General features: G+C 42.6%; 2 protein-coding genes across 10 annotated transcripts in view; one reads left to right on the top strand and one right to left on the bottom strand.

The window, feature by feature from the left end:
* Rabl3 (RAB, member of RAS oncogene family like 3) overlaps positions 1 to 17,136 on the bottom strand; it is a 32,114-nt gene extending 14,978 nt beyond the window's left edge. For both annotated transcript variants that reach the window (XM_038346850.2, XM_038346849.1), the window contains exons 1-2: positions 17,012 to 17,136; positions 12,005 to 12,096 (exon numbers count right to left, since the gene is read on the bottom strand). In XM_038346850.2, the coding sequence (XP_038202778.1) occupies positions 12,005 to 12,096; positions 17,012 to 17,057 (138 nt within the window). In that variant the 5' untranslated portion in view covers positions 17,058 to 17,136. The remainder of the gene's footprint in view (positions 1 to 12,004; positions 12,097 to 17,011) is intronic.
* Gtf2e1 (general transcription factor IIE subunit 1) overlaps positions 1 to 25,833 on the top strand; it is a 57,627-nt gene that overhangs the window by 10,128 nt on the left and 21,666 nt on the right. For 3 of the 8 annotated variants that reach the window (XM_038346848.1, XM_038346840.1, XM_038346844.1), the window contains exons 3-4: positions 16,246 to 16,616; positions 21,502 to 21,976. In XM_038346848.1, the coding sequence (XP_038202776.1) occupies positions 21,529 to 21,976 (448 nt within the window). In that variant the 5' untranslated portion in view covers positions 16,246 to 16,616; positions 21,502 to 21,528. Of the gene's footprint in view, positions 1 to 4,783; positions 4,886 to 15,510; positions 15,533 to 16,245; positions 16,617 to 17,004; positions 17,326 to 21,501; positions 21,977 to 25,833 lie in introns of those variants that run through there. The other 5 variants (XM_038346847.1, XM_038346843.1, XM_038346845.1 and 2 more) reach the window with 4 other exon arrangements.

Genomic DNA, 25,833 nt, shown 5'->3' with positions numbered 1-25,833 from the left:
AAGCTTTAGCTCCTTCACACAAAGCACAAGTCCCGTGACCCATTCTTCCACTCTCCGTCACTCTCTATCTTTCTTAGCCTTCATCTGACAAAACTCCAATCCTGGCCAGAGCCTCTTCCTCCTTTATCGTGCCCCCAGAATTCAGTTTCCTGAATGTGTAGCTCAGAAAACTACATCCTAGTAGTCTGAGTCCTTTCCAAACTCAAGTGTGCCCTTGGAGTCATCCGTCAATTCTGCTGTCCACTTTCCTTGTCCTGAGAATAATTTCATACTTTTGCTTCTTTTGGAAATTTCCAGTATCTCTTCTCTAGACTCAATAGAGCGAACTTGGTTTCCTAGGCTAGAATAATAACAATAAAAGAACTTCCTCCACCGCTTTTTCTACCCCCTTGAATGTATGCCCATGGGATCACTTTCCTTCTGCTATTACCTTAGGCTGTCTGTGCCCTCAGGCTAAATCTGAATCTTCTGTGCAGTAAAAATTTCACCCTGCACAGACGCAGTCACACATTCTTCTCGCTGTCGAGCATGGCATTTCCTCCTCGGCTGGATAATTCTCCACAACCAAAGGTGCCTTGCCTTCTGCCAGCTACCATGCTGTTTCTCTGCTCATTCCCACAGGAAGGCCTCCAAACTGTTTCCTATTTCCAGCTCTGTTTTTCCTCAGTTTTTAAATGTAAAAGTTTTATTATTTGAGAATTCAATATATGAGTACTGTGTTTACATTTCCATCCTTTCCTCTCCTCCAGTTCCTACTGTGTTCGCCCTCTGACCCCACAACTTCTCAAATTCAAGACTTCAGTTATTGTGTGTGTGTATTCATATAATTTACTTTGTCTATCTAGTGTTCCTGTATGGAGAGTGTGTTTCGGGTTGACCGCTTGGGACTGGCTATCCTACCATAGGTAGCTCTTCACCCAGGGGTGGGCTAATGAAATTTCCTCCATCCACATTAGCATGGCAACTGGGAGGATCTTTATGTGGGTCTTGTTTAGGTAACAACATTGTTGAGATTTCACGGTGCAGCTTATGACTAGAAGATGCTATGCTTTTTCACACGCATGCGTACAACAATTATCATCTGGGAGGCACATACCATGATGCACACGTGGCGGCCAGAGAACAGCTGTGTAAGTCAGTTTTCTCCTTCCATGGAGTGGACCAGAGATCCAGCTCAGGCCATCCGGCTAGGCGGCAAGCACAGCTACACGGCTGTGCAATCTTACTGGCCCTCACACTCCTTTCCTCAAATGCTTCTTTACTTTTATTTTATGTGCCCAAGTGTTTTGCCTCCATGTATGTATGTACATGCCTGGTCCCCCAGAGGCCAGGAAAGGGCATCGGATCCTCTGGAATCACATCTCTTTAGAACTCCTTCCTATATGATCTTCACAACATCTTCCTACTGAACCATTTCTGATCAAGGTTGCCAGTTATCTCCACACTGACTTCCCCGGGGCTCTGCAGCCTTTCTTCACGCAGGCTCTGTGACAACACCACTCTGGCCTTCCTCCCATCTCACGGGCTGGTCACTTAGGTGGTGCTTACTTCTCTCCCTGCTCCTGCTGCTCTGGAGTATCTTATCCTATTTCTTCTCTGTCAGTTCCTGCCCTTTGGCAATTTCATCTACTCTTACGATTTTATGTATGTTGATGAATCAAAAGTTTACATAAATCCTGGGGATTTTAAATTACCACATTAACCAGGCTACCTCTAGGAATGTCTAATAGGTACTGCAGAGTTAATTTACCAAAAAAAAAAAAAATGATATTCTTGTTTTTTTTTTTTTTTCCCCCAAACCTATTCCTCTCCTGGTTTTCACAGTCTGGACAAGAGGCAATCCTTTTGTTGAGGTATCTGTGATATCGGAGTCAAATCCTTAGAGTGAACTTTGATTCCTTCCCCACTACAATTGCTCTGTCAGCAAATCCTGCCCCTTTGGTCACCGCCTCAACTATTATCCTTTAGGGAGATGTCCCTGTTTACTTCTTTGCCTGAATTAACTAACATGGTCTCTTAGCCAGCTTCCCTACAAGAAGCCTTCCCTTATCTATTTGTTTTCCACAAAATAGTTAGAGGGATTACGTTAAAATCCAAGTGAGTCCAATGGTTTTCTCAGCCACAATAAATTTCAAGCTCTCTTTTTATTCCTCATGATCTAGGCTTTTGTTGCCTATTTAACTATTCAAGTATTTAACTATTTTGGGGCAAATTCTGATATACAATAATCCGATGTATGATGATTCAAGGGTAGACATCAGACTTTTCAGAGGAACTTAGAAATAAATATATAGAGCCAGGTGGCTTGTACACCTGGAGAGGTTGAGGCAGGATTATGCATTTGAAATTGGCCTTGGCTATACTGTGGGACTTTGACTCCCCACACTTCAGTACTCCTTCCCTCCCTTCCAAAACAGAACAATATCCATCAAGCTAGCAGAATCAGGTTCTCTGGGGGTGAGACCCAGCATATAAATCTCCAAACGATTCTGCTGTAACTCTCAGCTGGAGAACTGCTGATTCTATAGAACGGAGTTATTCTGGTACTGGGCTTATACCTCCTGGATTGCCATGAACCAGCCTTGGTGTTGCTGAGCCTCTGATGAAAGGGATGCTTTGTGTATCTATAAACCATCTTTTGGCTTTACAATAATAATGATAAAAAGACAACTTAATTATTTAAAAGATTTCATAAAATCCACTAAACTTCACATATTATACTCAACAGAATGCTTCGCATTTTGCTGTATTCGCTTAGTTCTAAATCCTTTGGCCAGGAAAGCGTTTGAGTACATGTGGTACTCTATACATAGTCACTGACATTAAGAAGATAAGGAACAGACGAAAACAACAAGATAACACGATGACAGCAAAGTCACAAGCATTGGACACTGTTTTAGAGAATGGAAATTAATGTTATATATTGCAATAAAAAGTACTGCTATTTTGGTATATGACACAAAAAGACTGATAACACACGACTATGCCAAATCATCAAAACAAAAAAGGCTAAGGCAGTGGCGGTGGTGGCGCACGCCTTTAATCCCAGCACTCCGGAGGCAGAGGCAGACAGATCTCTGTGAGTTCGAGGCCAGCCTGGTCTACAAGAGCTAGGTCCAGGACAGGCTCCAAAGCCACAGAGAAACCCTGTCTTGAAAAACAACAAAAAAAAAAAAAACAAAAAAAAAGAAAAAAAACATGGAAATATATGATATATTTTAGAAAGATTCTAAGCAAAACTAAATAGGGAGCAAGTGATCTGTTATGAAAAAGGTCAGCTACTTCCATAACCCCCCTGACCTCGCGTTCCCTCACACCCCAAGCCCGGCCATGTGAGCTTCTCCTCTGTGCTTCTGTAACTCTCTCTGTCTACATCGCTGTCACCTCACTGTCTGCACTGTCTTACTGAACACCCACTACCTCTTCTCTCACACCGGGAGCTCGAGAGAGCAGGGGCCATGTGCCTTTCACCTTTGAATCCCTGGAAAACAGTACGCTACCTAGAACCTGTTTGCTAAATTAATATATTTATTTATGTCATGTCATCCTTCAAGGTTTTAGTCTATTTAGTTTGCTTATTAAATTTCTGTTTTGCTTAATATAGCTATGAGAGAATGTAAAATGGAATAAGAACTTGGTCGAAAAACAAAGATTCCTGAACCATCCCTGAATCTTTTCAGACAGAATCAAAACTTGTTTGTTTGTTTGTTTTTTGGTTTTTTGAGAGAGGGTTTCTCTGTAGCTTTGGAGCCTGTCCTGGAACTAGCTCTTGTAGACCAGGCTGGCCTTGAATTCACAAAGATCCACCTGCCTCTGCCTCCCGAGTGCTGGGATTAAAGGTGTGAGCCACCACTGCCTGGCCAAAATTTGTATTTTTATAACACAACTCTTACAGAGCATGCCTTCTTAGCCTGGTAATATACTGGCCCGTTAGCCAGAACACTCTGGGTAGACACACTTGGAAACCACTCTGACAACTTATCTATAATCAAAGTTTTTCAAAGTCCCTTCTAGAATTAGAAGAGATGTCTCTCTTCCTCCCCCATTTGCTTAATTGATACTCAACTAAGTGAATCCAAGTGCAGTGAGTCCTAAGAATTTAAACTGTAGGTTACAAGAAAGTTAACACTATGCTAAGCATGGCTCTTGGCACAGGAAGCGACATCTACTGTTATATTAAGAGTCTAACACGACAGGCACCTAACTGTAACACCTAACTGGAAGAAGCTTTTTAAAAATGTATGTAAACCAAGTCATCAAGGTTCTGATACTTAAAGCCATTCAGAGCTTTAATGTAATGCAGGTGGGCTTTCTCCACAGGAAGCAGGACCATATGAGGATCAACAAGGAGTGTCACTCCTCAGTGCCACTCCCCCTCACGTGTCTCTTGAGCAACACATCACGATTACACGTGGGTACGATTACACTGGAGTGCTTCAGTGTAACTTTTAAAGAGAAATAAATTCAGTAAAGGAAATGATACACATCAAGAGAGATAAGATGCTGACAAATCCAATTTAGTAACTGTGCCTAAAGAATTCCTTCTAGAAAGAAAGGAACAGTAGGAATTCTTAGGAGAGTGTTGGGAGAAAAAGAGAAGAGAGATGAACAGAGCAACCAAGAGATGCCACTGGCGTCCTGGACGTTTGAATTAATGAGACAGAGGCCACTGCCAATTGCTCTTTTTTCTAGTGACTTCTCAATTGACTTCAGTGAAGCTCAATTCATCTATTTAAAAAGGATCTTCCCCTCTGTCTTAAAGCCATTCTTCCCTTTCTTCTAGCTCCAGCCTTCATGAAAGACTGATTTAAGCCTGTGTCTATTTCCTGGCTGCTCGGTCATTCTATTTGGTTTGTGCCAGTTAAATGTAATCACATGTTCAAAGGTTAGTGTTGACCTCCCAATGTTTGTTTTTTCTTTCCACCTGTATCTTGGGCATTTTATAGTAAGATCCAGTGCCACTCCTTTCAGGACTTCCCGTGTTTGCTCATGTAGTCGGCCATTCTTTTATCTATATCCTATGTTGATCAACTTTTCTATGACGCCTCTTTTAGGAACTTCAACTCTTTAAATGCACCCCAAGGGTTCCCTTTCTTTCTTCTGAACTCATTAGCTGTCATGATTTAGGTGATTTCTATACACGACTGCAATTCTTAGTTATCTCCTTCAGCACCTCATAGCATATGCTTTCCGACCAGCTTCAGTTTGACAGCTCATAGCTGTACCCTTCACCACATTTAGAACTGAATTCTTACAATGTCCTTCTCTCTTACCTATGAGATAAGCCTTTGGGAGGAGAGTTAAGTCTGTCTGCCCAATAACTTGGCCCCAAATCATCAGCATCTTCCACACATCGCTCATCACTTTTTCTCTGGCCGTCATCGCCTTGTTCCCTAGTGCTGCCCTGAGGTTCTGTCTTCAGCGGCGGGCATGTCCAGGACTAACTGCCGGCAGCATCTAACTACCAAACCATCACGATATGGTTCATTCACCCACTGAGCTATTTTTTTATTTTACTTAATTCAAATTTGTTGCCACATGAAGCTACTTGTTACCACATTGGGCGTTATGGGAATACTCATTGCCTGACATTGTTTTGGAATAAGAGGGAGTAAAGTTGTGATTAAGAACTGCAGGCTTCTGGATCAGGCTGTCTGGACTTGAATTCCAATTCTGTCACTTGCTAGCAACACAACCTTGGCAAATCATACAATGCCTCTGTGTCTCAATTGCTTCCTGTGCTGAATGTGGCACCAACGAACAATACCCACCTCACAGAGCTGTTGTGGGAAATCAATGAACGACTATGTACATGGGTTCCTAACCCAAGAAAGCACTAAAGAAACGTTAGCTATCATTACTGTCACTTTAAAGACTACTAGATAGACACCTTATCCCTCCAAGTAAATCCACTTCATATCCCTAGTGAGGATAAAAACTATGCTTCTTATTTTTCCCCTGTGCCTGCACATTGTTTCGTTACCCAAAGAGAAATTCAATAAGTATTGATTGCATGCAGTGTACAAGTTAGAGAGTTAAAATCCCATTAAAGTGAGCTAGAAATGACAAATCAATTTCCTTATTTATAATCTGTGAAAAGATTAAGCTCTAAACATCTTGTTGTCATTATTAGGAGTAGCCATGCGCTCATCAGTCCATTAGATTCGAAGTAACAAAGTCGGCAGCCAGGAGTGAGTGAAGAATACCACAAAATAAAACGCCTGCTCAATTCAGTTACGGCCTCTGCCCAGGAGAAAAGGGTCCAATATGGTCAGTTTTAATTATTGAGTAAATGCATTAACTGCATGCAACACTGCAAACAATCACACCATTACCTCCACCATCTCTATTCTTAGCTGCCTCTTACCATATCTGAAGTGAGTTAAATGGGGCAACTGTGTCCAGGAGTTCTGGAGAGTGGGTATCCCGGAATCTACTTTAGCCCTAGAGAGCCCCCTCTTGCAGGCTCAATAACACAGACACTGTGACTGAACTATAAAAGCCGCTTCAGGGATCTCTGTTCTAAGACATTTATAAGGCCTTTATACAATTTAATCATTTTCCTATGGGGAACAACTGCTCACATTATTATAATAGTCGTAGTTTACGTTTCTATGACAACTTTAGATTATCCTTTCAGAATGCCTGTACTTACGTCACCACTCAAGAAACACATGCTTCTCTTGGAGAAAGAAGACAGAGATGAAGAAGGAGCAGTAATACGAGCTAGGCCCCTTTCAGCCCCATATGCCTTATTCTTCAACAACATAACTCAGGTCAGACTGGCTTTAAGGGAACCATCCAGCACTGCGCTGGTCCCAGGGAGACCAGCCACACCACAGTGAGCACTGGCCACTATAGCTTTCCCCCTTCCTTTTCTTGTTTATTTATTCCTTTCTCATACAGTAAATACATCTCACCTGCAGCCTCCACTCCTCCCAAGTTACCCCTCACTTCACCTCTCCCCAGTCTACTGCTCTTCAGTTTTCTCAGAAAAGAGCAGGCCTCCCAGGAATAGGTCCTCTGCATACACATTGTGGTTGTTTAGTCTGTTCTTGCGGCCATTTTCCTCCTACTAGCTTTGACTACAGTTTCCTTGTGGGCAGTTTCATGCCATCTAGAGTTCTCAGAAGTAGTAATGGATTAAACAACAAGAAACGACCCTATGGTCCAGGAGGAAACTCTTGACTTGGTAATCCCCAAAGCAGAGATTTCCTCAGGGAATTGCTGTCACTTCAGTAAGTGAGATCTTTGAGAATTACTAGTTTGGCTGCCGTGCTCTCCAGGACTTACACAGAGCATTAGCTGCAGAAAGGATCAGGCCCCTTTCACACAGAGGGCCGGCGGAGGCGAAGTCTGTCTTGGAGTCCTTGCTGCCAGTTGCATTCAGGACATTCACATACTTGTTTTCCTCACTGAACACGCACGGGGGAGGGGCTTTGTTGGAACTCTTGTATTCTTGTTCTTAAACTATATCATTTGGCTTCAATAATTTCCTTCCTCCAAGAATTTCTGCCCAGCATGGTGGTGCACGCCTTTAATCCCGGCAATAGGAAGGCAGAGGAAGGAGGATCTCTGAGTTAGAGGTCAGCCTGGTCTACAGAGCTAATTCCAAGACAGTTAGGGCTATTACACAGAGAAACCCTGTCTCAAAAAACCAAAAAAAAAAAAAAAAAAAAAAAAGATTTCTACTTTCCCCATGATTACATAATCCTGCTCCATCTTAGCCTCGCCTTTCTGAAGTAGCTATCTACATCTCGAAGACGCAACTTTGCATGCCCTTTCAGATGCTGTTTCTTCTTCAGTACCCTTGTTTTTGGTGTTAAAAATATGAAATGCCTTGCTTATCCCCAAGGCTCCTTTCAGTTACTCTAGCATACCTAAGAAACTAGTGTTTGGAGTCTGGGCCGTTGGTTATACTCCCTTCTCTCTGTTCTCACTGCCCGCTTAACAGTTTCTGTGAGCATCCAGACTGACGACCTCTACATTCACCTGGAAAATTGATTCAACATCCTATTTATCTCTACTTAATCACCTTAGATGCTTCTTAAAATGCAGATTCCTGGGTGCCATGTATGTTTCTAAATTAGAATATTTGGAGCAAGAACCATAAACCAAATTAAAGGGCAAAATCTATCTGACTGACCATTAAAAACCTTTGTCTATACCTGCTCAACAGGAGGCACGGCAGAAAGACACGGCATGTAAACAGTGAAGTAAGACACGTCACAGAAACACGAAAATAGTTAACTATTTCAGGATCCAAGAAGATATGCTTCAAGGCACAATACATTGGTAGACAGAAAAGGGATAATATTACAGTGATAAAAATGTTAAATCCAGGGACCAGTAGGACTGCTCAGTGGGTAAAAGTGCTTGCTGCATAGGCCTGAAAACCTGAATTCAATCCCGGGAAACCCTTCAAGCAATTTAAACAATCTCAAACTGGTATATAATCTCCAAACAGGCAGAACTAAAGAAGAAGACAAATTTACATACACAGTGAAAGTTATCACATTGGCTCCCAATCAAACAGATAAGAAAAAGAAATCCAGCAGAGATAATTAAGAAAATGCTCAACAAGCTTGACCTCGAGACAGAACACTGCATACAGCAATGACAAAATATACATATATGCAGTTTTTCTGTCTTAGATACGAGACACCTAACAATTATTTAACAAAATTGACCATAAAGCAAGACCTGAAGCAAATCTCAATTACTTTTAAAGGATGAAATTACATAGTATATATTCTCTGAGCACAGGGAAAATAAGCTAGAAACCAGTAATTATAAGATCATCAACACTGTCAAATGTTTGGAAATTAAGAAGCACATTTCAAATAACAAATGAGCCAGAGGAGAAATCACAATGGAAACTAGACAATGTTTTGAACTGAATGATAACGAGGCAGCTAAAGCCGTGTTTAGACAGAAATTTCCGTGCCTCAGAGCTCTCTGGAAGAAGCCTGAAAGAAATCAATGAAGCAACTACTCATTTCAGGGATCTTGAAAAAAGAGAGCAAATTAATCCCAGAGGTGTAGACACCACAGTGAATTTCAAAACAAACACAGGGATGGGGAGATTGCTCGGCTGGTGAAGTCCTTGATGGGCAAGCATGAGGGCCTGAGTCCCAAGCTCCAGTACCCACGTTGTAAAAACTCTGGGTATGGTAGCATGCATTCATAATCCTAAAGTTGGGATGGCAGAACCTGGTGGATTCCTGGGGCTTGCTGAACACACAGCCTGGCCCGCTTGGTGAGCTCCAATCTGATAAGACTCTGTCTCAAAAACCAAGATGGGTGGTTCCTGAGGAACGACAAGGTTCACTTCTGGCTTCCACAGGCATCCACACCCATTTGTACATGCACACTGTGCACACGTACCATCCCCCAAGAAAACCCCAAAACATACAGAAAAGCAACAAAACAGAAACTTGTCTTTGCTAGACCACCGGCAAAACTGATCAATAAAAGAGCACCCAGACTGGTAACATCATTCACTGAGTAAGGGGCTTGCATTCTATTCCTAGACCTCCTATGGTAGAAGAAAGAAAACACCCCTGCAAGAGGTCCTCTGCCCCCTGCATGTGCGGCATACTACATATGCCTCCCATAAATAAATACACATTTTTAAAGAAAAACTATAGATTACTCATACCAGAATTTAAAAAAAATTGAAAATCATCTATAGGATTTGCAGTAATGATTGTATTAGTCAATTGTCTTATTGAAAGAAACTAAGATAGAGAAACAATGTGCAGTGTTTAACAATTTACTTGATATGAACAAATTCTTTTTCAAACACAAATCTCCAAAAATTGACAAGGGAAGAAATGTAATCATTTTCTTGTTTTCTTTACTGAATTTAAACCCTTCCCACACAGAAAAATCACAGTTAGTTTCACTTGTAAATTCAAAGGTAAATAGCATCAGTCTTACAAAGTCTCTCTGAGGAACAGGTTGGCACAGTATCAAAACTCCATAATGAAATTAGAAAAAAGTAAATAGACTAAAACTTCTCATGAATTTAGGTGCAAATATCTGAAAAACATAACAGTTAACTGAGTCTAGATACTAGAAAACTGGCCTAGACTGACATGTCAAGACAAGTTTGGAGAGATGGTTCAGGGGTTAAGGGCTCACGGATGCTTTTCCAGAGGATCTGGGTTTGGTTCTCAGCACCCTCAACAGCTGACAGCAGTCTGTAACTCTAGTTACACCCTCTTCTGGCTTCTGAGGGCACTGCAAACGTGGTACACAGCTACAACATACAGGTAAAACACCTGTACAGATAAACACAAAGGTAAAGGCACACGGTAGAGGTGGTGGTAGTTTGGATTTAGTTCAGGAGGGCAAGGTGTGTTCAGTGTTTACAAATTAATAAGCAGAATAAAGCAGGAAAATAATGATCATTATGAAGACAGAATGAATAAAATTCAGTAACAGGATAAAACTCTCATTAATCAACGAGTACAGGGCACTTTTAAAATACTGTATATGTACAAAGTTCTCTATCTGGGCTGGGGATGGAGCTCAAGGGCAAAGTGCTTGATGGTGCGCACAAAGCTCCAGCACCACACACCAACTCCTGTGCAAACACTGGGCGGCATGGGATTGGGAGTGAAACAAAGCTAGAGACCACAGGAACGTCTATTCTAGGATGTACTGGACTTTAGCTACTTTAGTATGACATAGGGGACAGACATGAAGGGTGGGCTGAGGGTAAAAGGAGAGGCAGAAAACTGTGCAAAAGTCAGGAACTATGTGATTTTCTTCTCTCCTATAAATGATACAACTAGGCCTCAGGAGGTATACTGATTAGTTTAAGGTAACTCTTTAAGTAGAAAAGGCAATTGATCCAGGATCTAAGTTTCTTTTCAATGTGCTATGATCTTTCCCTGGAAGGGAGATAGAAGAGTCTAAAGAAAATTTTGTCCAGAATATGTTACCGGGTCTCCCAAACCTAGACAAAATTGCTACTGAAATCATTACCCAGAACCTGGTTTTCTTACATAGCTAAGAATATAAGAACATTTTAGGCTGAAATGAGTATAGTCCTTTTCTACTTAGAACTCAAAGAAATGTTACAAAAATATTTTGAGGGGGAAAAAGGAGAGAAGGAAAGAGAGAGAACACAAACTACTGATAGAGAAAGAAAGGAAGGGATATTTGTAGATGCTGGAGATGAAGGAAACCCTTAAAACTAAAGACGGGGGAAATGACCCAGACTCAGACACGGCTTGAGGGCTGGTGCCTGGGGTGTTAGTGGGGATCCAGGAATGGTAGACTCGTTTTCCAGCTTTTAAGGAAAAAGTATGTGTGGGTGAGCAGTAAGGAATAGATTGCCATCCCCATCTTGTGAGCCCCGACAAGCTCCTCAGTCAGCGTAGGAGGCAGATGAAAGAACCGTCCACAGAGTAGGGGATCCTGTCAGGTACTGTAGGTGGGCGGCCACAGAACAGAGACAAGATATGCATGAAACGGAAAGCTCAGACCTGTGTCACATCAGGTGTGGGGGGGAAATCCATGATATCTAGGCGGCACAGGAATTCTGAGATAGAAATTCTGAGCACCACTGAACTTGCTAGGTCCCTGACAACAGCAGAAACAAAACAAAACAAGGATACTCGCACAACATAGCACACAGGGCTTCCCTAACAAGGTGTGGGAGTTTTTTGTTTGTATGTTTGTTTTTTTAAAAGAAAAGTATGGACATGGAACTGGAAAAATGGCTCAGTGGTTAAGAGCACTGACTGCTCTTTTGGAGGACCTGGGTTCCATTCCTAGCACCCACATGGCAGCTCTCAACTGTTTGTAACAACAGTCCTAGGAGATACGATGTCTTCTTAAATAGGGAATGACAGTTAAGTACCGATGCACAGTAGGCTCTGAGTCAATCCCAGTTATTATTATTACTTAATCTTAACTAAGTCCTATAATTTAAGTGTGATTTGAAGGACATGTTTAATATACCTAATGAAAAACAAACAAGAACACATACTCTGATATCCACCGAGCAGCCCACAGTCCACGACGGATTTCCCAGCACTTGACTGTGACATAGAAGATGGACGAGTGACGATTTCCCAACACCTGTGGAATATAAACGGTCTCTGTCAGCTGGGTACGGATCCCTAAATGGGACATCTATACCACTGCCTGTAATATGCCACTGCCTGTAAGCCAGGGAATAGCTCGCAAAATTGTTTCAATTCTGTCAGTGACAGGACTCATGATGTCATAATTCCACATGCAAAGAACCTTAGTTCTCACACATAGGTTTTTACAAAGCAGCTAACCACTTTTTCCTAGATTTATCCTTGAATGATGATGATGATGATGATAATAATAATAATATTCTCTCTTTTCTTCACCATCACCTTTTATTTTGAAGCAGTATTTTATCTCTTTCTAGATCTCTTGTGCTCAGACAATCTTGTCACTAACACTAGAAGACATCTCTTGAAGATCTAGGTTGAGGAAAGGGATGAACCATCTATTTACATCCTGTGTGGAGTCACTCATCCACTTAATTGGCTACGAATTGATAATTGTATCAAAAATTCAGGAAATCTGTGTTCAATATTATATATGGGTCTATAACACATGTTTACTTTTTATTATGAAAGCTATATTCCCAACAACTGAGAACGTATAAAAAGAAAAAAATTACCTTTGACCACTACTGCCAACCATAAGGAGTTTTCTGGAACTAGCTCTTGTAGACCAGGTTGGCCTCGAACTCACAGAGATCTGCCTGCCTCTGCCTCCTGAGTGCTGGGATTAAAGGCGTGTGCGACCACTGCCAGGCCATAAGGGGCTTTCTATGAACATGTTGTGACCATAAACATAGTGTACTTAAAAACAATACAAACTGGCTGAGGTCCAGGGCTTGCCTTCCAAGCTTGAGAACCGGAGTTGCATCTACAAAACTGACACACAACAGCTAGGCAGAGGTGCAGGCTTGTAATGCCAGGGTTGAGGAATCAAAGACAGGAAATCCCTGATGTCTGATAGCCTGACAGCCTTAGCTTAGGGACTCTAGGCCACGGGGAGACCTCATCTTAAAAAGAAAGTTGGGGGCAGAGGCAGGTGGATCTCTGCATTCTAGGCTTGCCTGGTTTATAGTGTGAGTTCTAGGCCAGTTCTATGCTAGCCAGTGCTATATAGTGAGACCATGTCTCAAACACGGCCACCCCCAATGACAATGCAAGGTGGAAGAGATGGAGAGATGGTTCCTCCATTAAGAGCCTTTGTGGCTTTTGCAGAGGAGACTTGGGTTCAGTTCTCAGCTTTGTGGAAAGTAATTAAAAAATCCACAGTGATCTACATTATGATCATGTTTGCAAATCATTTTTTCCCGTTCTTACAAACTTTCTACTGATGTGCTCTGCTCATTTAACTAATAATGGGTTTTGGTGCTATTACCTTCTATGACCTTTTGTGTCATACTGTGATACTGGGTATTGAGTACAAGTTCTTGCACGTGTTTAAGATTTGAGAACACACAAAATCAGTTTTGTCATTATACTTACTGCATAGTGCCTGTCATCTACAGTCTTTGGGTATATTGTTGATTTTGGGCTTTCATATAGGTTTGTGTTGGAGGCATACCTGCTGTGGGACAATGGTCTGTACCCTGTCACTTATATTTTAAATAAATGCTGATTGCCCAGTAGCCAGGCAGGAAGTATAGGTGAGGCGACCAGGCAGGAAGCAGAGATGGGACAACAGGAATTCTAGGAAGAGGAAAGTTCTTTCTGCAGTTGTGACCCAGCTTCAGAGGAAGTAAGATGTGACTGCCTTGCCAAAAAAGATACTGAGCCATGTGGCTAACACAGACAAGAATTATGGGCTAATATAAGTTATAAGAGTTAATAAGAAGTCTGAGCTGATGTGACAATTAATTTATAACTAATGTAGACCTCTGCGTAATTCTTTGGGACTGAATGACTGCAGAACCGGGCAGGACAGAAAACCTCAGACAATCAAATGGTGCCCAACGTGTGGACAACTGCATCCACATAAAGCCCGAGAGAGGTTGGGAAGTAATTCTACACATAAAATAATAGAGTTAAGCATGGCTTATTGATAGTAGCACTTTCTCACGTGGGCTCCACTTACTAGAAGCAAGCACACTCATTTAAGAGAGGCTTCCTGACTCAGCTTTAGCTGTAAAACCTTGCAGCTCTTTTAAGAGGCCCTGACATGAAACACTTAACATGTTGATGAAAAGCTGACTGCATGCTTTTTGGTTTTCAGCTGTGGCAGGAAAAAAGCGATGCCATTTTAAAATGCCAGTTTCTGGGCCATCCTGCCAGTGCAAACTCTGACTCTTTCAGGCAGGAGGTCTGGCTACAGAGCATTTGAGTGTGGTTTGTAAGCAGACTGCTGCAGCTTGCTTCGTGGCAGGGACCTTGAAATGTCATAAAGTTGTGGCAATAAGTACAGCTACAGACAGTACCTCCGGTACCTCTGCTATGAGGCTGGAATCTCAGAAAGCTAAGGAATGGGCTGGATCCAGCCATCAAAGCCACAGCTTTAATCCTAGCAACATCACTTAGCAAACTAAAGACTCATGTGGTCAGAAAAAGAGAGATATACAGTAAAGAGAGATTCAAAGACTAAGAAAACCTCTAAATGGTTTACAGTGTGTTGAAAATATAAGCAGGTTTGGGAGAGAAAAAAAAAAGGTTAAAGCCCTTAAAATTAAAAAAGAGAGTATTCAAGGTATGGTGGCACATATCTTTAATCCCAACACTTGGGAGACAGAGGCAGGTGACCTCTGTGAATTCAAGGTGTGGTGGCACATGCCTTTAATCCCAACACTTGGGAGGCAGAGGCAGGCAGATCTCTGTGAGTTCAAGGACAGCCTGGTTTACAGAGTGAGTTCCAGGACAAAGATACACAGAGTAACCCTGTCTCAAAAAGCCAAAAATTAAAAAAATAAAAATAAAAGAAATAGAGGTTAAAATAAAGCCACGCAAAGATGAAAAATACACAGAAAGTCTAGATACTGTATGTTATTATGGTCTCTTTGAATTGTTTGAATGCTGAGGAAGGAGCAACAACTGCTAAAAGATTTAAATATAAATGCTGCTGAATAGAACATAAATATTTTGTAAATGCCTTGACTTCAAAATTGAAGTCAAAAGATGTTACTTTATAGAAGAGGTTTTGCTTTTGTTTCCACAAGAAATGAGAGGTTGTGGATTCATTCCAATTTAAGAAAAATCAGATTTGATCAAGGAAGACCCCCTGAGAAATCTCCAATAGGAGTGGATGGCCCAGATGTCTGAGCTCTACATCCAGAACAGATTTAAGACTGCTGCCTGAGATGATCAAGCCTCACAGTATACTCCAGTCACGACTTGATGATAATTCTAAATTTTCTTTAGGTCCCCATAAGATTATCAGCGCCCCCAACCAGCTGGAAGTAGCCTGGAAAACTAAGCCCACATTCCCAAAAAATGTACTATGGATATTTTCCTTTGCTTAGAATGTTGGTTACAAGTTGTTATGGATAATGGTAAGGAGAAAAGCTAAACAAACAATATTTAATTCAGAGTACTTGCTTTTTCTTTAAAGGGGGGAAGTGCTGTAAGACAATGGTTTGTACCCTGTCACTTACACTTTAAATATGTGCTAGTTGGCCATAGCCAGGCAGGAAGTATAGGTGGGGCGACCAGGCAGGCAGCAGAGGTGGGACAACAAGAATTCTAGGAAGAGAAAAGTTCTTTCTGCAGTTTTGGCTCAGCCTCAGAGGAAGCAAGATGTGACTGCCTCACCAAAAAAGGTACCGAGCCACGTGGCTAACACAGACAAGAATTATGGACTAATATAAGCTATAAGAGTTAATAAGAAGCCTGAGCTAATGTGCCAATTAATTTATAAGTAATATAGACTTCTCTGCGTGATTCTTTGGGACTGAATGACTGTAGAACTGGGCAGGACAGAAACCTCAGACAACACATACCTAGGGCTTTAGTTATCTATTTTTATCATCTTGATATATGCTTGAGCCCAAAGTTAGCTTAACTGTATGAGGATAAGTATCTCCATGTATTAATATCACATAGTTTACTTAGCTCTCCATGAACTAAATGCTTTGGGTGGTAGCTAAAAGGAAATGAAGCTCTCAATAGTAAGAACAGAGACATCCCGGGAATAGTGAGTGGTTAACTAATTTAAGAACTTTGGAACATAACATCAATCTATAAATAGATGTTTTTTCACCCACAGATAAAGGTAGTCCTTGCCCCTCATTAAGGAAACGTTGCGGCAGACAGAAAGCATTACAGAAACCCACAACCAAGCAAAATCCAGAGCTGTGGAGCCCAGTCCCAGTGGATACATCTACAAAACACTCCTGCGCCATAATAATGTTCAGAGAACAGGACGGAAGAAGGGGTGGAAAGACTGTAAGAGCCGGAGGATGGGGAGTCTGCTGTGAGATTGTGACTCCTAGTGATCTCAGAAGCTACACCCGTGAAGTCCCACCAATATGAGTGCCCAAACATGAGCTGAACAAGGATGACACCAACGAACACACCACACTGGACGGGGGAAAAACCCGTGAGGCCTTACCCCTACACCAAGAACTACAGAAAAGGGTAAAGCTGGGAATGAGAGAGGTGGTCCTCCCCAGGGAAGGACACACCAGCTGTTTGTCCAGTGCCAGTCAGTCAGTCCTGAACACATATATTGTCTGCCTAACAAGAACAATAAAGGAATTGACAACATAACCCTCGGCCGGGGTCGCCTGGGAGACGGACGTGATGAAAATCAAAAGCAGAGAAAGACCCGGGCTCCGCGCCCCCCACCTCCCAACACGCTGCCACGTCGTCAAAAGGAGCAAAGTCCTCTGGGAAGTGTAGTTTTAAGGTCTTGGAAAGGACTTCAGCCTTGAACCCAAACGCTAGGAAGTTGGGGGTAAAGCAGCGAAGAGTGGGTAGTATCCGGTAGCTCGGGCGTATCGGGAGTTCCAGACGTGGGCTAAGCGGCTCACCTGAGTCTCCCAACACCAGAACCTTCACTCGATCCAGAGACGCCATCTTGCCACGATATCCTTGAGGTTAACGCCCATTCCTGGATTTCCAGCCAATCATATCAGGGTTTGAGGGCAGGGCCTACCATCTCATTGGTCGGCCAGAGCATGAGTGGTTTGAGTGAAAGCTTTGCCGTGCGGATTAACGGGTGGTTTCCAAACTGGTCGCAGGAATTAGGCGTTTGTCCTCGTCTCGCAAGTGGCGTGGGCTGGCTGAAGCCGGTAGTTGAGGTGCCGAGGGCGGCTGTAGTGGGAGTGTTGGAGCATCCGCTTGGGTAAACCTTATTCCCTGATCCTTGTTCCCGGTTTCTGACCTGGCGTGGTATTTCATGGTTTTCTCCTGTCCGTCCCCGCCTTCTCTAGTCCCCTCTCCTCGACCACCTCTTGTCTTGGTCCGATTCTTAATCTTCCAAAAAACCATTGCCCGGGAGCGGCCCGTGTGCGACCTCGGGTAGGACGGCCTCGGCGGCGTCGGCTGTGGTCCGGGAGCCCCCTGTGGGGTGTCGGAGTCTGGACGCTCCGGAGCACAGCTGGTGGAGGGCACCTGGGTCCGCACGGGCCCCTCACAGGACGAGGGGATGGAGAGTTCGTGAAATACAGTAACAAAAACTGTAGAGGCCTCGTCGAATCCAAGTTCTAGAACTTGGGAAGCAGTATTTTGAAATAGACTTAACAAACCAGGCGTCCTGCACCCACTTTGATCTTTTATCTTCCACTCTTCATCCAGCATAGTATTTTTTTTTTTAAGTCACAAATTTAACTTCGTAACTCCTTGCTTAAAGCAGTGACAGGTCTTAAAAAGAAAAGGATGGCTTATAGTTGTCATTATTGCGGATGCAGGTGTGAAACAAGTGAATTCTGTGGAAGCTGGCAGGAGACGTGCCCGGAAAGATGTCTTGAAAGTTTGATTTAAGTACTTGAGTAGCTTGTGCTAGGTGCTAGTGTTGGTGAACAAGATGAAGTTTCTGGTCCTAGAGATGAAGGTAGAAACTGTACAAATTATGAGGAAATGCGAAGGAGAGCATTAGATGTTACGGTTGGGAGGACCAGGTAACATGACCCAAAGCCTAAAGACCTTTAGGAGAAAACTTTGGGCTTATCGTTGAGGGCTGAGGGAACCGGTGTGTGGATGTGATGTTAACTATGGCAAAAGCAGAGGGATTTCAGCTTTGTTTCTCCCAGCTCTACACCTGGGCCACGGTAGTCCTTAATTGTTGTTGTTTTGTTGTTGTTGTTGTTATTTTGGCTTTTCTGTAGCTTTGGAGCCTATCCTGGAACTAGCTCTTGTAGATCAGGCCGGCCTCACAGAGATCTGCCTGCCTCTGCCTCCTGAGTGCTGGGATTAAAGGCGTCCATCACTACCGCCTGGCAGTTCTTAAATGTTTGTACAATTAGAATATAGGTCTAGACTGGGTAGGGTGAAGTTGGGAGATGCCTGTTTACTGTGAAGAGGGAGATAAAATAAGAGCATTACACCAAAAAGGCTCCATAGAGCAGAGAAGTTCCTTTCTTAGGTGTCAGTGCTGTAGAAACTAATCTCGAAATGTTGGCTCACTTTTTTTCCCCCACTTATTTCCAGTTTTCAAGAGTTGTTGGACGTTGAAGTTTATATGCATTATATGTTACATGTGGACAACTGCTTCATAAAATGTTCTAAACATTCCATATGGGCTGCCAGTTTCAGAGCTAGATTCGTCTTGATTGGGAAAGTAGTGAAGGAGCAAAGGCCCTGGTCAGGCAGGAAGATTTAAAATTTGAGAGTTTTGGACTAGCTAGCCCGCCTGAGCTCCAGTTTCATTAGTTCAGCTCCCTTGTGTTTGTCTTCAGAGGAGTAGCATGTATTTCACCCGAGTCAGGCTTCTGAACCTCTTTCTCATGCGCTCCCCTCCTTACAGTGGCTCTAAACCGCTACTTGGGATTTTTTTCCCCTAGTATATTGTTGGCTCCTTTTGATTGTGTTTGTGTAACAAATTTCATTCATCTTGTCCTTGCAGTTCTTCCATTTCTTCCTCAGTTTAGGTTTTCTTACTACAGCGCCTGATACAGCCACAATGCCACCAGCTACATCTCATCAGCTCACTGGTGTAAGAAGTTAGATGGGGGAGTTTGTTCTGTTTAGTTGAACCCATATACCAGCCCAGAAGCAGAACATGTTAGGTCTGATTTACTTCAGCCCAGAAGCAGAACATGTTAGGTCTGACTTAGTTCAGCCCAGAAGCAGAACATGTTAGGTCTGATTTACTTCAGCCCAGAAGCAGAACATGTTAGGTCTGACTTAGTTCATCCCAGAAGCAGAACATGTTAGGTCTGATTTACTTCAGCCTAGAAGCAGAACATGTTAGGTCTGATTTAGTTCGTACATTAACTGTGTGCGAAAGGCACTTTAGTTACATATGTGAGGAAACCAAGGCTGTGGATTTTCTGGGGCCAACAGTAAGAAGTTGGCCTGGGATTTCCAAGCTTCAAACTGTTGGCCAGAAAAGCCTTTGCACTGATCTGCAAGACTGCGGAGGTCCATCAATCACACAGAGGACAAACAGCGAGTAGTGCAGGGACCTCTCCATGCAGGGTGTTCATTTGCAGGATTAAAAATAGCCATGGGACAGATTGGAGTAATGATCAGGGACTTTGTTGCTTATTAGAGTGATCTAAAGGGATTTTAAAATTAGGGGCATTCCTAATCTGGCTCTTCTATATTAGCTGAAGCAGTGCTCCTAGGAATGGGGCCCAGGGATAGTTAGTATGCTTCAAATGCTGTCTAACTGATTCTGATTTACAGAGTTGAGAACGAATGCTCTGAATCTTAGTGTGTGTGAGGATGGGGACAGAGGAGAGCAAAGCAATGGAAGGCAATACAGAAAACGATGGCGTGATGGCCTTCATCTGGCCTTTGGGATGTTTCTGAAGTCCTATGTTCTGTTCTGCCAGTGACTGGGCATGTAAAGGAAAAAGCAAAATCTGGTTTTAAGTGCACCATGTAGACAGAATTGGAAAGGTGATCAAAATGTACCTGATACTGTGCTGTGGTTCTGATTTGGTAATGAATCCAGACATTCTTAAACATCTAGGGTGACATCGAGGCTCTAGGATTGCAGGTTTGAACCTAGTGAGTTTAGGCACTACTTCGTTATCTCCAAGTGTGTATGGTTATGCCTGAGTACTGTGGTTGAAAGTAGATATTGTAACCTAATTTTTCCTTTATTGTAGGTATGACCTTAACCACCCCACCTATAAAATGTGTATGCATTGGTTATTTAGGATTTTATAGTATAGTACTGCCGACATTATTTCTTACAGAAAGAAGCGTTATATCCGATAGGGTCAGCTACTTCAGAGTTCAAATTAAAGGTTCAGTTGAAAACTGGTGTTAATAACAATGTGATGCTCATATAAATGGTTCAACGGGGTGTCTATTAAAGTTTTTTTCTGTATAATACAGGAATGCCAGCTGTACTCTGCAGAGAGCCTGGCTTGTTCAGCCTGGTCATGTCAGAGTTATGTGGAAGCAGCCCTAGTTAACACGTCCTCTTAGGCTCCATTTAATGTTCTCATTCATCATAGCACCCGTTTCCTTCTGAGTAAACCATGGCTTAGCCTGTGTGAGCCTTTGATCAGGTTCAGACAGCAGCCGAAATGTAGCCTCTCTGACTTGAGTCCACAGCTCAAGCGCTCTCACATGCCAGAGACTTGGAGAGGACAACTTCTGAGCTGTGGCCTACATGATAGATCTGTCAGCATCTGCTTTGCTCCTCAAGGGACCTAGTGTTAAAGGGGTCCCACCCTTCTTTTCCTTCCTATTTTTTAAAGGTTTCAAAGGTGTTTACTTAATAATCAGATAAGCTGGTAAAGCACTTTGGATCTTAGCGTTATTTTCCTTCGGTTATGATAGTCCTTAATGTTGTCATCCCGACAACGGCAAGTTACGTATGTACTTATTCTGCTCTTACTGTGTGACTTCATCGTGGAAGTGTTACTATGTAAACGTTCTTGAATCTTAGCAGGAAAATTTTGCTGAAAAGAAGTGAAGTCTAGGGTAATTGTTAGGAATCTCTCGGTTTCTAGCCATTCCTAGAGAGCATGCCGTTAAGAATCGTGAACTCTCTCAGAGGTTTTTGTTTGTTCTTGTTTCTCTTCGTGAAATAAAGCAGTGTTGATGTAATATATCATTGTCAGAAATAATATAGTTTTTTTTGGAATCCAGCACACTGTTGATCATAAAAGTAACTATTTAAGGATTATGTCAAGCTTTTTAGGTGTGGTCTTTTGTGTGCTATAGAAGACGACTCTGGTTTTCTGTTAAATACTGAAATGTTAGAAATCTTTTAAAGCAATGTCTGTCTGAATGCTTTTGTGGTGCTTTAAGAATAATGACAGCTACCGGTTAGAGGTGGCTGTAGATTAAAATGATTTTCATGTCCTCATGCCTACTAATCCCCACCCCCAATCCATAGAGTTGAAGTTGAAGCTTGCTGTTGAAGATGGCAGACCCAGATGTCCTCACCGAGGTTCCAGCAGCATTGAAACGGCTAGCCAAGTATGTCATCCGGGGCTTCTACGGCATTGAGCATGTGTTGGCTTTGGACATCTTGATCCGCAACCCTTGTGTAAAGGAAGAGGACATGCTGGAGCTGCTCAAATTTGATCGGAAGCAGCTTCGGTCTGTTTTGAACAACTTGAAGGGAGACAAGTTCATCAAGTGCAGAATGAGGGTAGAGACGGCTGCAGATGGGAAAACCACGCGCCATAACTACTACTTCATCAACTACCGCACTCTTGTTAATGTCGTCAAATACAAACTGGACCACATGAGAAGGAGGATTGAGACGGATGAGAGAAATTCCACCAATCGGGCTTCCTTCAAATGTCCTGTCTGTTGCAGTACTTTCACGGACCTAGAAGCTAATCAGCTGTTTGACCCTATGACAGGTGAGACTTATCGTGTTTATGAATTAAGTAAACTAAGATGTCTACTCGTTCTTTGTAATTGTTCTAAGTTGTAAGCCAATCATAGGCTTTGTCGGAGTGAGTAGATCAGTGTGAGTCAGCATACAGCTCTGCTGTCTTGGCTGGTTGGCTTACAACTCTGAAGAGTTGGTTTTTTTTTTTTTTTTTTTTTTTTTTTTTGGTTTTTCGAAACAGGGTTTCTCTGTGGCTTTGGAGCTTTTGTATTGTCCTTTTCCTTCACACGGAAGTGTACTTTGGGTGGCGTTCTCCCACTGATGGCACTCCTGAGCCCCCCGCCCCCCGGTTTACTGCTACAGCCTAATCTCAGGGTTGATTCTCTACCTCTTTGAGGCTCTTCTGACTTTACTTGTGACCTCATTCTTCAGCAAATTATTTTAATGTCTATTTATGTCCATCACTGGCAGGCCAGCTTAGAAGCGATTGAAGGAGACCCCTGTACAGCGGGGGAGGGGGGGGGCTCCTCAAACCCCAGATTAAGCACAAACCACACCCAAACACCTGTTTCACAGAGAGATCCTTGATTAAGCGGGAAAGAAAAGTTAAAGTGGCTGCTTCCTGACTCAGGCAGAGACAGCCACAAAAGACCTTGCAGGTGTGACTTTTAAGAGGAGGAAAAGGGGAGGTCTGTGTTAGGATGGGCTAGGATGTAGTGGTGAGGGAGATAGGAGACCGGAGGTTGGGGGGAGGGGAAAGGGGATAGAGAGGAGGCAGCCGTGGCACATGGAAAATGGCAGTTTATAAAGGTAGAGGGGGAAATCCCATATTACGACGAGGTGTTTAATTTTAATTGGGTGTCTTAATTAGGTGAGCCAAAGGGGGCTCTTGATAGCTGATCTTTGGTAGTGAGCCTTAGGAGGAGAAAGTGGCCAAATAAGGAACTAGACCTTGGTGGCTAGCCTGAAGAATGTAATCTAATGGGTTTTAGCAAGGCAGAGGGAGTGGGGGAGAGGGACAAGGCTGTCCCTTCACATATGACACAATATGCTTAAATGCTTTGCTAATGGATGTGCATTTTGCCAGTAGGAGTTGGGTAACTAGGACATGTGCTGTGTATTTGGGGGAGGTCTCCAGAGGGAGGAATAGCTGAGACCTAAAAGATTAAATGAGAATTAACCAGACCAAATAATTTAATCTTAACAAATGGATCAATAATTTAGATCAATTAATGGGAGAGAGTTGTTAATAGCATGTATGACGTGCCTCATTTAATCAGATACTGTACTTTTAAGAATTTTCATTAACACAATTTATGAACCATGTTTTCCAAAAATACAGTATATCTGGCATTAATATGAGAAACATTAAAGTGCTGGGTTAAATGGTTATTTTTAAATTAAACTAGGCATGAGATTTTTTTTTCAAATACTTGGACTAGTTTTGTTACCTTTAGTGGGCACATTTTATCTAGGAGGGTTTTGTGGTTTTTGTTTTGATTGTCATTTGTTTTGAGACAAGATGGCCCCTGTGTGCTCAGGCTGGTACTAACTCTGTTGACCTTGAACTCCTGTTGATCTTCTGCCTCAGTCTCCCCAGTCCTGCCCCCTCTCCCTCCAGTGCTGGTGTCAGAGCTGGTCACCACCCTGCTTCGTGCATTGGTTGCTTTTTGTTACTGTGATAAGGCTGCATGCCCAAAACTGACTTGTGGAAGAGTTTTTACTTTTAGTTTACAGTTCCAGAGGGCGGGTCCGTAATGGTGTAGAAGACATGGTGGCAGGCGGTTGGAGCAGCAAGGCTAAGAAGATACTATGCTTCATTTACACTGCAGGAAGCAGAGGGAGCTGTCAGGGGCTGATGTTATAAACTTTCCAAGTCTGGCCCCAGTGACATTCTTCCTCTAGCAAGGGTCTACCTTTTAAAGGTTACCCTCCACAAATAGTATCGTCAGCAGGAAGTCAAGTATTCAAGTACTTGAGCCTGTGGAAGACATTTCCCATCCAAAGGCTCACACCTCACTAGGAGAATTCTTTTTGTGTTTATTTATTGCTTTTTCAAGACACAGTCTACGCTCTAGCCAAAGATGATCAGGAGACCACTATTTCACACAGCCTGGCCTTGAACTCTTGATAATTCTATGCCAGGCCCCCTAATCCTGGGATTATAGATGTGAGGTACAGTGCTTGGCTGTGAGATCCTGACCATCTGAAAATCTAATTAGCTATCTTGGGTGTAAGCATTGTTTGTGGATACCAGAGGAATTTCTAGAATTTACCTGGAGCTCTTCATAAGTAGGCTAGCTAAGACTTGGGATTTTTGTCATTTACTGTACTAGGTTTCTTATGGCAGTTTGGGGTTCTGGTTTTGTTGTTTTTGTTGATGTTACCGTGGTCTGTCTTATGGAACTGGATGGCAGTGAGAGGTGGTGTCGAGCTTCTCAGAAAGTTAATCTGTAGCAATGTGCTTCTGCATTTATTCATCAGTTGAGTCCTATTTCATTTTTGTGAAACTTTTATAGGTAATTAACCCATGCTGCTTTTTGATTATCACTCATGTTTAGTGTGGATGAAACGAGTTGTAATCAGCAGATAGCCTTTGGAAAAGTTGTCTTGCTTCATAAGTATAGCTAGGTTTATTAGCGTGAAGGAGCTGATAGCGAATAAAGGCAGGAAAAGATTTTTCTGAAAGGAAACTAAAGCTGAGGTGAACGTTTTGTCGCTCGTCTGAACACAGACTGTGTTTCCAGGATGAGGGTGATAGGCAACATGAATGTAGGGAGAAGGTGTATGGGAGAGCAGGAAAAGCCACTAACTCTTGAAGTCATCGAGGGCAGAGCATCTGAAAAGCTTGCACTAAAGCTCAGTTGGTGACTTTTTTGCTCACGGTGCAGCCTGACTTAGCATAACTGAAAATCTGTGATCAATCAAGGACTCTTGTTCTTTAATGTGCTTGCCATCTGATAATAATGTGGCTCTTACTGGGCTTTACAGAAGAACACATATGCTGATTGGTTGATATTAGGCCCCATTCTGCATGTTAATTCAGAGGTAACAAGCATTTGTGTGTGTGCATGTTTTAATTCTTAAACTACTAATCCCTTGATAGTCTTCCTTTGTCTTTAGAAATCCTTGTGGGGTCTCCCACCCCCTTTATTTCCTCCTTGTTTTGCTTAGTTTTTATCTCTCCCGACTTCATTCTGGAGAAAATGGGAAGTAAACATACATGAGGCAGGGGTACAGGGTCCTTTCTCTGATAATATTTACGCACTGTTTACACTTGTACACAGTCGATTTCCTCCTAAGCTCAGTCCTCTGCACACCCCAGATTTATCCTCTTTGCAGGCTGGTCCTGGAGATTAATGGTGTCTCTGGTGTGATGCTGGAGATGACTGAAGGGCTTCTCTTGTTTGGTTGCTTAGGTTTTGAGAATGGGACTCATGTAGCCCAGACTGGCCTTGAGCTTGCTTTGTAGCTGAGAGTGATCTGATTACTGACCTTCTGCCTTTACCTTCTAGGTGCTGGGAATATAGGCCTGTGTCATCCACTAGCTAAGATGGGCACCTGAGAGTTCCTCTTTCTGTTTTTTCCTCAGCAATTCTAGGTTGAACTGTGGTTTATTTTACCATCAGGTAACATTCAGTAATTGGATTAGAGCCTTCCATACTTTAATACTTTTGCTAAAAAGTTCTTAAGTATATGGGCAGCTCTTAGTTAATGAACTAGATGAACTCCGCAGGAACATGGGGAATTTTGTATTCAGTGAGCAATTTTTTTTTTTTTTTGCTGTTAATTCATGTATAGGCCAGTGATCTCATACTATAGTATAGTTTTTTCCCTACCACCTATCCTTTCCCTACAGATTTGTAGATTTTCTCCATCTTTGCC

This window comes from Arvicola amphibius, chromosome 10 (genome assembly GCF_903992535.2).
Source record: "Arvicola amphibius chromosome 10, mArvAmp1.2, whole genome shotgun sequence".
Classification (NCBI taxonomy): domain Eukaryota; kingdom Metazoa; phylum Chordata; class Mammalia; order Rodentia; family Cricetidae; genus Arvicola; species Arvicola amphibius.
The sequence above is the reverse complement of the archived record's forward strand: the minus strand, read 5'-3'. Positions and strand labels throughout refer to the sequence as shown.